Source organism: Cyprinus carpio, chromosome B22 (genome assembly GCF_018340385.1).
Source record: "Cyprinus carpio isolate SPL01 chromosome B22, ASM1834038v1, whole genome shotgun sequence".
Lineage (NCBI taxonomy): Eukaryota > Metazoa > Chordata > Actinopteri > Cypriniformes > Cyprinidae > Cyprinus > Cyprinus carpio.
The window spans coordinates 15,117,375-15,130,030 of record NC_056618.1 but is presented as its reverse complement, the minus strand read 5'-3'; the positions used below and the strand labels follow the sequence as shown (position 1 = coordinate 15,130,030).

Below are 12,656 nucleotides of genomic sequence, written 5' to 3'. Positions count from 1 at the left end.
CCGACAGCGTTGGACAAAGCGTTGGGCCGAGGGAACACCAACTTGCGCCTCTTCCTCTGGAAATAATGGGGGGGTATACCCAAACTGGCATTCAAAGGGGAATAGTCCAGTGGCCAAGTACTGGAGGGTGTTGTGGGCATATTCAGCCCAAACTATATAGGTGGCCCAAGATGTGGGATTGCTAGCTGCCATACAACAAAGAGTGGTCTCCAGATCCTGATTAATTCGTTCCGTCTGGCCATTAGACTCTGGATGGAACCCAGATGATAGGCTGGCTGTGGCCCCAATAAGCCTGCAGAAGGCTCCCCAGAACCTGGATGAGAACTGGGGACCTCGGTCAGAGACAATGTCCAGGGGAATACCAAATATCCGGAAGACATGGTTCACAAGAAGCTCCGCAGTCTCCTTGGCCGAAGGCAGCTTGGGCAGGGGAATGAACCGGGCAGCCTTAGAAAACCGGTCTACAACCACCAGGATGACTGTATTGCCCTGGGATGGCGGAAGCCCAGTAACAAAGTCCAGAGAGAGATGTGACCATGGCCTGCGGGGAACAGGTAAGGGACGGAGCAGTCCCTGAGGTCGCTGATGTGTAGACTTTCCTTGGTTGCACACGGGGCAGGCCTCTACATAGACCTTAACGTCCTTCTTGATGGACGGCCACCAAAACCCGCCGCTGGAGAAAATCAAGGGTGTGGGCACTTCCTGGATGGCAAGTCAAGGGAGACTCATGAGCCCATTGCAGGACACGGGACCGGGCAGCTTGAGGAACGAACAGGCGTCCAGGGGGACCACCACCTGGATCCGGCTCACGGGCAAGGGCCTCTCGCACCACTCTCTCCAGTTCCCACTGAAGGGGCGCGATGATACTATACCTCGGAATTATTGATGTCAGAATTTTCTCTTGAGTCTCGGGAGAGTAGGCTCGAGACAAGGCATCTGGCTTGACGTTCTTGGTGCCGGGCCTGTAAGATAGAAGAAACTGGAATTGATTAAAAAATAGTGACCATCTAGCTTGCCGAGGGTTCAACCGCTTAGCCTGCTGGAGATACTTTAGGTTCTTCTGGTCCGTGAGAACCTGGAAAGGGTGCTGGGCCCCCTCGAGCCAGTGGCGCCACTCCTCCAAGGCCAGTTTAACTGCAAGCAACTCCCGATCCCCCACATGGTAGTTGCGCTCGGCATCCGACAGGCGACGAGACATGAAGGCGCAAGGGTGTAATTTTCCATCTTCACCTCTCTGTGACAGGATGGCTCCAACCCCCACCTCTGAGGCATCCACCTCCACCACAAAAGGTCTGTCTGGGTCAGGGATCAAAAGAATGGGAGCGGAAGTGAAGCGGCGCTTGAGATCTTCGAAGGCCCCTGCTGCCTCCGGACCCCACTGAATCTTGGTTCCTCCTCCTTTGGTAAGCGCCGTCAAGGGTGCCACCACAGAGCTGAAATTCTTAATGAACTTCCTGTAGAAGTTTGCAAAGCCAATAAAACGTTGAACCTCCTTGACCGTAGTAGGTATGGGCCAGTTGTGGATCGCCTCTACCTTCTTAGGGTCCATCTCCAGGTGGCCAGGAGTGACAATAAATCCGAGAAACTGAGCCTGGGTAACATGAAATTCACACTTCTCTGGCTTAACATAGAGGTGATTGTCAAGGAGTCTCTGGAGAACCCTGCTCACATGCCCCTCATGCTCCTCCAGTGACTTTGAGAAAATGAGAATATCGTCAAGGTAAACAAAGACGAATTGATTAAGCAGGTCCCGGAGGACATCATTAATTAGCGCTTGGAATACTGCTGGGGCATTGGTGAGCCCGAACGGCATTAAGAGATACTCATAGTGGCCTGTGGCGGTGTTGAAGGCAGTCTTCCACTCGTCTCCCTGCCGGATCCGCACCAGATGGTAAGCATTGCGGAGATCCAGTTTAGTGAAAACGGAAGCCCCTTGAAGCAGTTCAAAGGCTGTGGCCATGAGAGGTAGGGGATATCGATTCCGAACCGTGATCTTGTTGAGGCCCCGGTAATCAATACAAGGCCTAAGACCCCCGTCTTTCTTCTGAACAAAGAAACCTGCCCCAGCTGGGGAGGTTGAGGCACGGATGATACCGGCTGCCAAGGACTCCTTGATGTAGAGATCCATAGCTGAGCGCTCTGGGGGAGACAAGGAGAAGATCCGACCCCTGGGAGGGCAGGAGCCAGGGAGTAATTCAATAGCACAGTCGTAAGTGCGGTGAGGTGGTAAGGAGGTAGCCCGGTACTTGCTGAACACTGCCTTGAAATGATGATAAACACTGGGGACTCGGGACAGGTCGACAGACTCTTGAAACTCAGAACTAGGGACTGGGGGACTCTGAAGTAGGCAGGAGAGTTGACAAGTAGAACCCCAGCTTAGAATAGTGCCAGTGGGCCAGTCGATATGGGGATTATGTCTGCACAGCCAAGGGTAACCCAGGATAACAGGGTACTCGGGGGAGTCAATGAGATAGAGGGTCTCCTCCTGCTGATGTTGAAAGATGGTAAGTCGCAGGGACTGAGTGGCCTCTGTTACTTTGCCCGGTTCCAGAGGTCTGCCATCCAAGGCGGTAACTGCCTGGGGGTGAGGAAGAAGTTGGGTCGGGATCTTAAGTTTCTTAGCCAAGGTTAGATCTAAAAAGTTGCCTGCAGCCCCAGAATCAATCATACCCTGGACCTGATGCTGGTGGCCCTCCCAGGACAAAGTGGCGGGAACTGCTAGGATGGCGTTAGCAGGAGGAGCTCTAATTTTCCCCATCACAGCCCTCCTGTTGCTGTACGGGGACAGGCATTTCCCGAGAGCTCGGGGCACGAGGAGCGGAAGTGGCCAGAAACACCACAGTAGAGGCAACGACGCTCCCTCATGCGTCGTTCCCTCTCATTGGGAGAAAGCCTGGAACGGCCCACTTGCATGTCTTCTGGGGACTCATGGAGCTGTTCAGGAGCTGGGGAAGTTCTGGATGAGGGAATATAAGCTGGAGAAACAGACCTCCTCAGAGGAACTTGGGACTAAGACTCCTTGCGACGAGCTGCCCTCCGCTCTCTCAGGCAATTGTCTAGGCGGATGGCCATTGCTATGAGGGACTCAAGATCCTCAGCCTGTTCTCGAGTGGCTAACTCATCTTGAAGGGACTCAGACAACCCTCCCTGAAAGCAGACCCTCAGTGCCTCATCGTTCCATCCACTTTTGGCTGCTATGGTCCGAAACTCTATGGCGAAATCTGCAGTGCTACGGGAACCCTGACAGAGAGTGAGTAGGCGCTTGGAAGCCTCCTGACCACAGACAGGGTGATCAAACACTCGCTTGAATTCTTCCACGAATGCCACATAGGACTTACAACAGGCATCCTGGGATTGCCACACTGCGGAGGCCCAAGAGAGCGCCTTGTCTGAGAGAAGGGTAATAATATAAGCAATCTTGAAGCGATCCGTGGGAAAACTTGAGGGTTGGAGCTCGAAAGTGAGAGAGCACTGGGTGAGGAAACCCTGGCAGGAACTGGGATCTCCAGCAAAAGGCTTAGGAGGAGGTAGTCGGGGCTCCGCCACAGGAGTAGGCCTGACGCCACTCGGAGGTGATACAGAGGAAGGTGAAGAACCCGGGAGGCGTTCGAATAGCTGGCGGATGGAACTCATCACATCGGCCAGGAGTTGAGAATGTTTGGCCATTAGCTCCTCTTGTCGGCTCAGAACAGCTTCATGGCGCTGAAAAGATGCCTCGTGTTGAGCAATCACTGCCAACAGGTCCTTGGAACTGAGTGTTTCTGGGTCCATGAGTGACTTGGTTTTTCTGTCACGCGCCGGGCTAGAACTCAGGTCTCTGGTGTGGTGGTTGAGAGATCTGCCACTAGGCCACAGAGGGTGTATAATGTTGGACCCAAACGAAATACTCAAGCCAGTACTCCGGGCAAGGTTGGTTTATTAAAAAAAAAAAAAAGGTCTTTGCGAACCAAAAATCCAACAAAAGTTCTTCTCAGACAGAGGAATAAATACATGAGAGAAAAATGGAGAGAAAAAAAAACACAAGGGAAAATAAAATCTCCACGAGGGGAGAAACCAAAACTAGAGCATATAGGCAATCAAATAACAAAGAACACCTTACTTTGAGGTAACTTGGAAAGACTTGGAAAAGAAAGCAGGTAGCACGCAGCCAAGACTCAAAAACCAAGAGTTGAACAAAGGGAAAAACACTGCTAAAATACTCTAAGAGAAACAAGGCACAGGTGACCTGCATAATGCTGACAAAGGTAAACGAGGAAGAATTAAGGCAGAAAGCAACACAGGGGACCTCTAGAGGCATGGAGACAAACTACAGGAGGTCGAATGCTGACAATAAAATATGTACTTTAGGTATGACAGTTTTCATTACGTGGTCACTATTGCTTTGTCTCTTTTGACAGATTGTTTGATATGTATTGAGTTATTTATGCATTTTTTACCGAAATCACAGCAGAGTCCATCTTAGAGGAATGTATGCTGTCAAACCTACACAACTATCAGCCAATCATAGCAGTGGGCGTTTACTTCTGAGTCTACAGTCCCCCATGCCTATTCAAACAGAGGGTTAAAAGCAGGACATAAAAATAGCTTTTTACGTTTAAATTCTGATTGTTTTATGCAATTATCTTGATAACATTATAAGTGGATCTCAGTGAACAGTACAAAACAAAAAACAAAGGCTGTGCATGACCCCTTTAACATAGAAGTCATACAGTCACACCTAGTGGTCACTCCAAGAAGTGTTTTCCATTATCGCAGGGGACCATATTATCAAGGTTTTTTTCTTAATAGCAACATACCATTAAAAAATTAAGATAATAAAAAGGTAATAGATAAATATATAATAGTGTGCGCATCATCATCTTTCTTAAAATAATATGTGAGTTTGTTTTTTCCCATTTCTGGGACGTGTAAGAGCCATTATATGTTGTGTTTTGTAATTCCACTTTTTGCTACTGGTGGAGTTTCCTCAACTTTCCTAAAGAGGAAGAAGTATCAAGAGATCAAATAAGATTGCTAATATGCTTTATAAAATGTTAATTGTGACTGCGTTTTCTAGTGATACAAACTACTTTAACAGCTAACTTTGACTTTAACACTAAAAGTAAGCAAGGGATTCGGGTCAAGACCACTTCTGTTTTGAGGCACTTAAACTTATGCTTTTCTCTGGTTCTCTGGCCTTGACCACAGCATGAACCCTTTCAGCGCTCAGGTCAATCCATTTTTTTATAAGTAGCATTCCCACAATCTTCTTGTTGTATTACATCGGGTGTCCAGCTACTTCTACTAGATCGCATGTAGCCTTTCAAATAATTACATGGCCTCACCTTGTTTTTGTGTGATTTGATTATGTGAAACAAAGTACAAATTTTACAAATATGAAACAAAGTACAAACAAATATTAATCATATTTTCATACCAGAGAACACTTCGATCTATTCCTGCTCCAAAAGGCATCAGAGAAACTCTGAAATCAGTCTAAGAGGAGAAACAATTCAGACATTTGATAAGAAATGAACAAGAAATGAACTGAAGACAGTTACAGGAGAGAGCAGAGCCAAACACTCTCAGGATCTCAAGATCAGAGGAAACTATTGCTTCAAAACACTTTTAACACTTTATAGGTCAGTTTATTTCTGTTGAAAATGATGTAATTGATCTACAGGAAGCTGAGGCCTACTGGAGCTCGAAGTGTGAAGTGTGAAAGAAACTGCAAGATGAGGGGGGAGCAACCTACTGCACATTTTGCCAACAGTGGCACGCAGAGGGATATTCACTGGCACGTGAGCAATAGAGAAAACTACATACCGATGTACATTTTAATAATTTCTCATAGTCACAGCTTGTTAGGAGCTATAAATACCTGTAATATTAAATTGTGAGAATTAACTTTCAAAGAGATTTGATTCGACTGAATTGAACTCAAGTTCGTACCCCCCACCCCCCAACCCCCTTGGTTGAGATATTTTGGGCAGGTGTGAATCGCAATCGCACTCCGGTCCAGGCCAAACAACCGTACCGAGACCCAGCCGAAGAGGTGGTCTCGGTCTGGTTTCAAATGAGCTATGGTACGGTTCATTTAAGGGGCGAACATGACTCATCCCAATTGCACAAAGCAATGATTAACATGAATGACAGACAGGAGATATTTAGGCAGCTTCCCCTAATACCGAACATCCAGATCCAAAACACTGGACACGAGGGCAGTGTGATAGCGAACCGCACCAAAAAAAAAAAAAATTATAAATAAAAATCAACATTGAATTTGTCAATAAATTTTTATCTTTTTGAGCATTATCAAGTCTGGATGATAGACAGTAAAGCCCAAAGGGTCCTCTTTTCAAAGACACCAAAATTGTGTATGCAGCACACTGAAGTCAGGAACTGTTAAACTTTTAAGTTAGGTATGTCATTTCAGCTGTGAATCCCAAAATGGGGGGTGCAGGTTAACAGGTTAAAGAAAGTTTCGAAATGTTTAAAAAAAAAAAAAAATTATAATAAAAAATGCTTTTGAAACTATTTTCTTGAAAATCAAATATTGTTTTTTATCTTATTTAAAAATGCTTATGTACTATATAAATGCAACATGCTTTAAAAAAGAGGTGAGGGGAGGGGCGTATTGACACAGTGGTTAACCACAAAATGTAAAAACGGCACATCATGCCAGAAAGGTTGCCGAGCTTTGTGCTAGATGATCACTATGGTGTATTAATTTATTATTAATTTATTAATTTATTTCATTTTACTACAGATGAGCTTCACATCAGTGCGTCAGTAATTTTTTTTTTTTTTTTTTTTTTTTTTTTTTGAAGAGTTTGTCTTTTCATATTTGTAGACTGAAAGCTTTGAAGATGTTTCACAGATTTTGGTTCTATTTCTGTTTGTGGCGTCTAGTTGGTGAGTTTAAATGTGTTTTTATGACTTCAGTTGTTTCTGTTCTGGTACCATGTAATACATTTATGAATTCAAGTATAAATACTCACCAGGAGTGTCATTTTGACATAATTTTGTGTGTATTTGGCCATATAAGCTGCAAAGAACTGAATTCAGATCACATACTGTTAGAGAGACAACTTTGTTTCTTAGTGCATTAAGTTTATTTCCGCAGCTCCTTGCAATTCATAACATTAAGCATGTAAGATGTATACTGATGATTAAAAATAAATACATAAAAAAAATGTATAGCCTGACTGCACTGTAAGTCCCTTTGGATAAAAAGCATCTGCTAAATGCATAAATGTAAATGTCTTTAACAGTCATGTGTCCAGTCTGTTCCCTGCTATCTACACAGCTTAAAACATTAGGTGTGTGCTCTAGGCAGACCGTTCAGTGTATGACATTTAACTTAGAGCTGTGCGACTAATTGTAATTGATTTTTGATTTAGATTATGGATTTGAATGATTATGAAAACTAGTATTCAGTATAAAAAAGTATTAATTTTGTTTGTTCGATGGTGATCTGGTGCTGGAATGTGTTATTTCTGAAATCATAACGAGTGCTTGTTGCCACTGTGATTTCGTGAAGGAAGGGAACAGTGTTTTTCTCATGATTAACATGCTTTAAAGAGCAGGTCATATGGGTTTTCGAAAAATATATTTTTTGCAGTAAACACTCTGCAAAGTTTTTAATCAAAAAAGTGCATGATAAAAAAAGATATTGGCAACACTGATGGTAGCACTCCCTAACTTGCTTGAGTACTCCTCTCTGTACTAATCACAACAGGCTTGGCCAGCTGACCATTCAGAGCAGAGTAGGCTTAAGGAATGGAGGGGTTAACGTTCCGAACTACTTTGAACGGACCGTTTCGATATCATTAAGAAATTACTCCATGTATAAATGTATATTCTGAGAAAATTACAATGTTTTCTGACCATAGATGCATTTATGCCTGTTGTAAGGGACTCCAACACAAGATTAAGACACTTTAAAATACAATATGACCTGCCCTTTAACAAAAATTTTGACTGTAGACTAGTGGTTCCCAACCACGTTCTTGGACGCCCCCCAACATTGCACATTTTGCATCTCTCCTTTGTCTGACACACCTATTTCAGGTCTTGTAGTCTGCATTAATGAGCTGATAATCTGAATCAGGTGCGTTTGATTAAGGAGTCATGGAAAACATGCAGTGTTGGGGGGGCCTCCAGTAATGTGGTTGAGAACCACACTAGACTTTTAAGGAATAAAAACATATATAGGCCTACATGTTAAATAACTGCAATTTCAATACTGACCAAAATAATAATAATTATTAGTTTTTGCCATAATCGAGCCTGTGCTTGGCTAGTGCATCAAAAACCTTGTTGGGGCAATCATGATTGTGCGCTGTGGGCCCATGCATGACAATCTTGTCAAGGTAGATGACAACACATTGTAACGTTCAGCCCATTACAGTGGGGTCAGATCCTTTATGCTGCTTTACTTCTTGATTCGTGTCTGGCTCTAGGCTGAACATTATAGGCTCTGGTCATATGAAAGTGGGATCCATAATTAGCACAGGTCTGTTACTGATGTGGTTGCCTACGCTGTTGCATCTTCAGGAGTATCTGCAACAACTTCTGCAGCCTGTCAGGTGACGGCTCGGGTGTTGGGGCAGTATCCTTAGTGTCAGTTGGCTCTTTGCAGACTTATTTTAGCTTGTGAAAGTAGCAGCACTTTCAACGTGAAGTGATACTGATATTGCCCTAGATAGTATCAGTTTATTTGCATGTACTCACCGGGAAGTTGATGAGCCATGCAGCAAACACCAACATCAAGTGATTTTGAAGCTTTAACCTGTGACAAACTCTGTTCTACAGGCGTGCTTGGTTTTGCTAATGAAATATCAGTGATGAAGGGAAGTTCAGTCACTCTGAACTCTGGTCTTACTGAAATGAAAGATGATGATCAGATTCAGTGGAGGTTTAGACATGAAAACACTTCACTAGCTGAAATTAATAAACATACCGACAGAATCACTGTATATGATGATGTTCTTGATGGGAGATTCAGAGACAGACTGAAGCTGGACAAACAAACTGGATCCCTGACCATCACAAACATAACAACTCAACATGCTGGATATTATGAACTACAGATCAACAATGTGAGAAAGTGTTTCCTTCTCACTGTCTATGGTGAGTTAATTATTGGTTTCATGTGTTTTGTATTTTAATCAGCACAAAGATTATTAATTAAAATTATTAATCCAAACTTCTTTTTTCTTCAGTTCCTTTACTTTTGTAACATCAAATGACTGTCTTAATCTGTGATGAACCCTGTTTCTGTTTCTGTTCTGTATGTCTGATGATTCAGGAGAGATGTCGGTGTCGGTGTCAGTGAAAATTGGAAATTCGGTCACTCTAAACTCTGGTCTTACTGAAATTATGGAGGATGACCAGATTCAGTGGAGGTTTATTGATGATGCAAGACTGTGGTGGTCTGGATATGAATACATTTTGATAGCTGAAATCAATAAACAGACAGACAGCATGACTGTATATGATGATGTTCTTGATGGGAGATTCAGAGACAGACTGAAGCTGGACAATCAAACTGGATCTTTCACCATCAGAAACGTCAGAATCCAACATGTTGGACATTATAAACTGCAGACCAAATATATGAAGATTGATTACCTTTTCACTGTCTATGGTGAGTTTTTATTTTTTTATTTTTATGATAATTCATTCACCATTTTGTTTCTTTTAGCTGTTTTATGATATTATTTCAGTTTTAAATGTGTAACTATGTAATGTAGTAAACCATTATTAAGATATTTAACAGTATTAATCTGTTTTGACCCCTGTTTCTATTGTTCTTCATGTGTGTGTTTGGTGATACAGATGAAATATCAGTGATGGAGGGAGATACAAAGATCACAACTGAAGATCCTGGAGATTATAAACTAAAGATAACTGGAACAAAACCGTCATCAATAACATTTATAGTTTCTGTCTACAGTAAGTAGCGATTGTTTTCCCTGTCCTTCAAATATTCTTGATATTAATGTACAGTATATTGACTGAGCAGGAGGGTATTCCAGAAAGCAGGTTATGTGACATACCCGGCGGGTATGTTTAAGGGTAAGTAAGTGGATAACCTCAACTTTCGTTTCCAAACACGGAGGTAAATTTCAGGGTATGTAAGTTACCATTGCAACTTGCTCTCTGAAGATAACCTGCTCCGGAGTAGGTTCTGTTTCAGAGTTAGTTTACTTTTAGAGCTATCAGCGCATGCGTGACCTACTGACGAGACTCCAGTGGGCGTGACAGATTGCGCAAAATATTATATACAGTATTATTACAATAAAGTTATATCCATATATATAAACTACTGATAACTGGAGCAAAAAAAGTCATTAAAAACATTCAGAGTTTCTGTCAGTGGTGAGTAGAGATCATTTGTCCAGTCCTTTAAATATTCTTATTTTATTAACAATTTACATATTTATTGTTGAATCATTTTATAGTTTCAGATGACTGTATACACACTCACTCAACACACTGAACTGAAAATATGATTGTTGATTTGATTTGTTTATATTTCTCCTTATTCTCTCATGTTTTCAGCTCGTCTGTCTGTTCCTGTCATCATTAGTAACTCTTCACAATGTTCTTCATCATCATCATCTTCATCATCATATTGTTCATTGTTGTGTTCAGTGGTGAATGTGAGTCATGTGACTCTCTCCTGGTACAAAGGAAACAGTTTATTGTCCAGCATCAGTGTGTCTGATCTCAGCATCAGTCTCTCTCTACCTCTGGAGGTGGAATATCAGCATAAAAACAGCTACAGCTGTGTGCTCAACAATCCATTCAGCAACCAGACTCAACATCTGGACATCAGTCAACTCTGTCACACATGTTCAGGTACAGCAGAGCTGGAGTTAGTTGATATCAGTGATGATATTAGCATTTACTGACTGAGCTGATCTCAGTTTGATGTTTTTATTCCACAGACTCTGTCCACTGTTGTGGTTCTACTTAAGCTGTGATCCAATTGGTCCTCTCTGCTCTGGTGGGCGTGGCTACTGTCAATATTCTGGTTTATGACATCAGAACCAGAAGAGCTGGACAAGATCAAGTATAAGTCCATATGACAACAATGCTCTGCTCTGCTCTAGCCTCTTAAGACCCAGCAAAACATTTTATTTTTTTGTGTCATTACATTGTTTAGAGCATTAAAAATAAAGAATATATTTCATTCACAAGTTATGCTACGTCCTTGGTAGGGTACATTGGGACTCAATTTAAAAAAGAAAAAAGAAAAAGACATAAATGAACATGCATAGGCAAAAACTTTTTTGTTATTGTTGTTTATTAAACCACCGGTACATTTTTAATTTTCAGGATTTTCCTCTTTTTTTTTTCTTTTTCTTTTTTTTTTTACCAAACTTTGCATAGATATAATTCTTAACTATGTTATAACATAATTATTTGATACATCATTTTTCTTTGTGCAAAATGTGTTTAAAAAGGCCATAATCAGGTTTTCTCATTATATATAATGTATCTATAAACTAAATGTAATTAGCATATTAATGTGTTTTTGTGGCAACATGTAATGAAAAAAGAAGTGTAATAATGGGAGTAATAATTGACAAGATTTTCATAATAATATATAACATTTCATAGGAATATTGAAATATAATTTCTTTCCCTATTCATTTGTTGTGTCCCCCAAAATGTGTAATAAACATGCTTTTAGTCCCGGTGTCCTCATATGAGGACATGTATGAAATCAACATCCTGTTTCGTAACAGAAAGTCATATTTTGATTTTAAACCCCATAACATTTTCCTGAGATGTTGATTTATTACACACAGTTTAAAAATGTGTCAGATTTAAATAATAATTACAAAATATGATCATATTTCCATAAGAGTGTCACTAAATTAATATCAGACATTTTTGAAGACCAAGGAGAGGGAGTGGTCATGGTGTAACATCCAATCATTTGGTATTTCTGAAAAGCTGTGAATGTGCTCTGTACAGGACATCCAGACTTAAAACTGTGACATGTACAGTCTCAGAGAAATTCACTAAAATATAATATCCTCATATGAGGCCGCAGGTTCTCAGGAGGCTAGAAGAATTGGGATGAAGTGCAGAATGAGAAACATTTCATGTTGACTTTCTATTGGTCCTTCAGAAATCATTCTAATATGCTGATTTGCTGCTTATTAATAAACATTTCTGATTATTATCAATGTTGTGAAAACAGCTGTGCTGCTTCATATTTTTACATTTTACATAATGATACATTACTATTCGGTCTAGGGTAATATTAAATATATATATATAATTATTTTATTGCATTAAATTGATAAAGTGACAGTAAAGTTATTTTAGTAATGCTGTTCTTTAACTTTGTATTCATCAAATAATCCTGAAAAAGTTAAAGTATCATAGTTTCCACAAAAATATTAACCGATTTAAGCCCAACGGCAACTATAGTTGCCGCAATTTATAGTTGTCATTTTGCGTTTGTAGGTAATTTTCTAGATGTTATCCATGTTTTATTTCTTAATGACATGCAAAAAAACAACTAAATAAAGGATTTCAAAGAAAAAAAAGGTATTCACTTTCTTCCTGTCACATGAGGCTATCAACTTCTGACCTCTACTTCCAGGAAGAATGGCGAAGGCAAACCCTCCCAAAGAAATGTTATTTTCATG

The 12,656-nt window shown here is 41.2% G+C and overlaps 1 protein-coding gene across 1 annotated transcript; it reads left to right on the top strand.

Annotated features, from left to right (window-relative positions):
- The first annotated feature begins 8,701 nt into the window (after window positions 1-8,701).
- Window positions 8,702-11,287, top strand: LOC122141413 (SLAM family member 9-like). Its single transcript, XM_042748743.1, has 3 exons — window positions 8,702-9,114; window positions 10,549-10,848; window positions 10,938-11,287. Exons 1-3 carry the CDS (start codon window positions 8,733-8,735, stop codon window positions 10,964-10,966), a joined length of 711 nt encoding a protein of 236 aa, XP_042604677.1. The 5' UTR covers window positions 8,702-8,732; the 3' UTR covers window positions 10,967-11,287.
- Window positions 11,288-12,656: the final 1,369 nt, after the last annotated feature.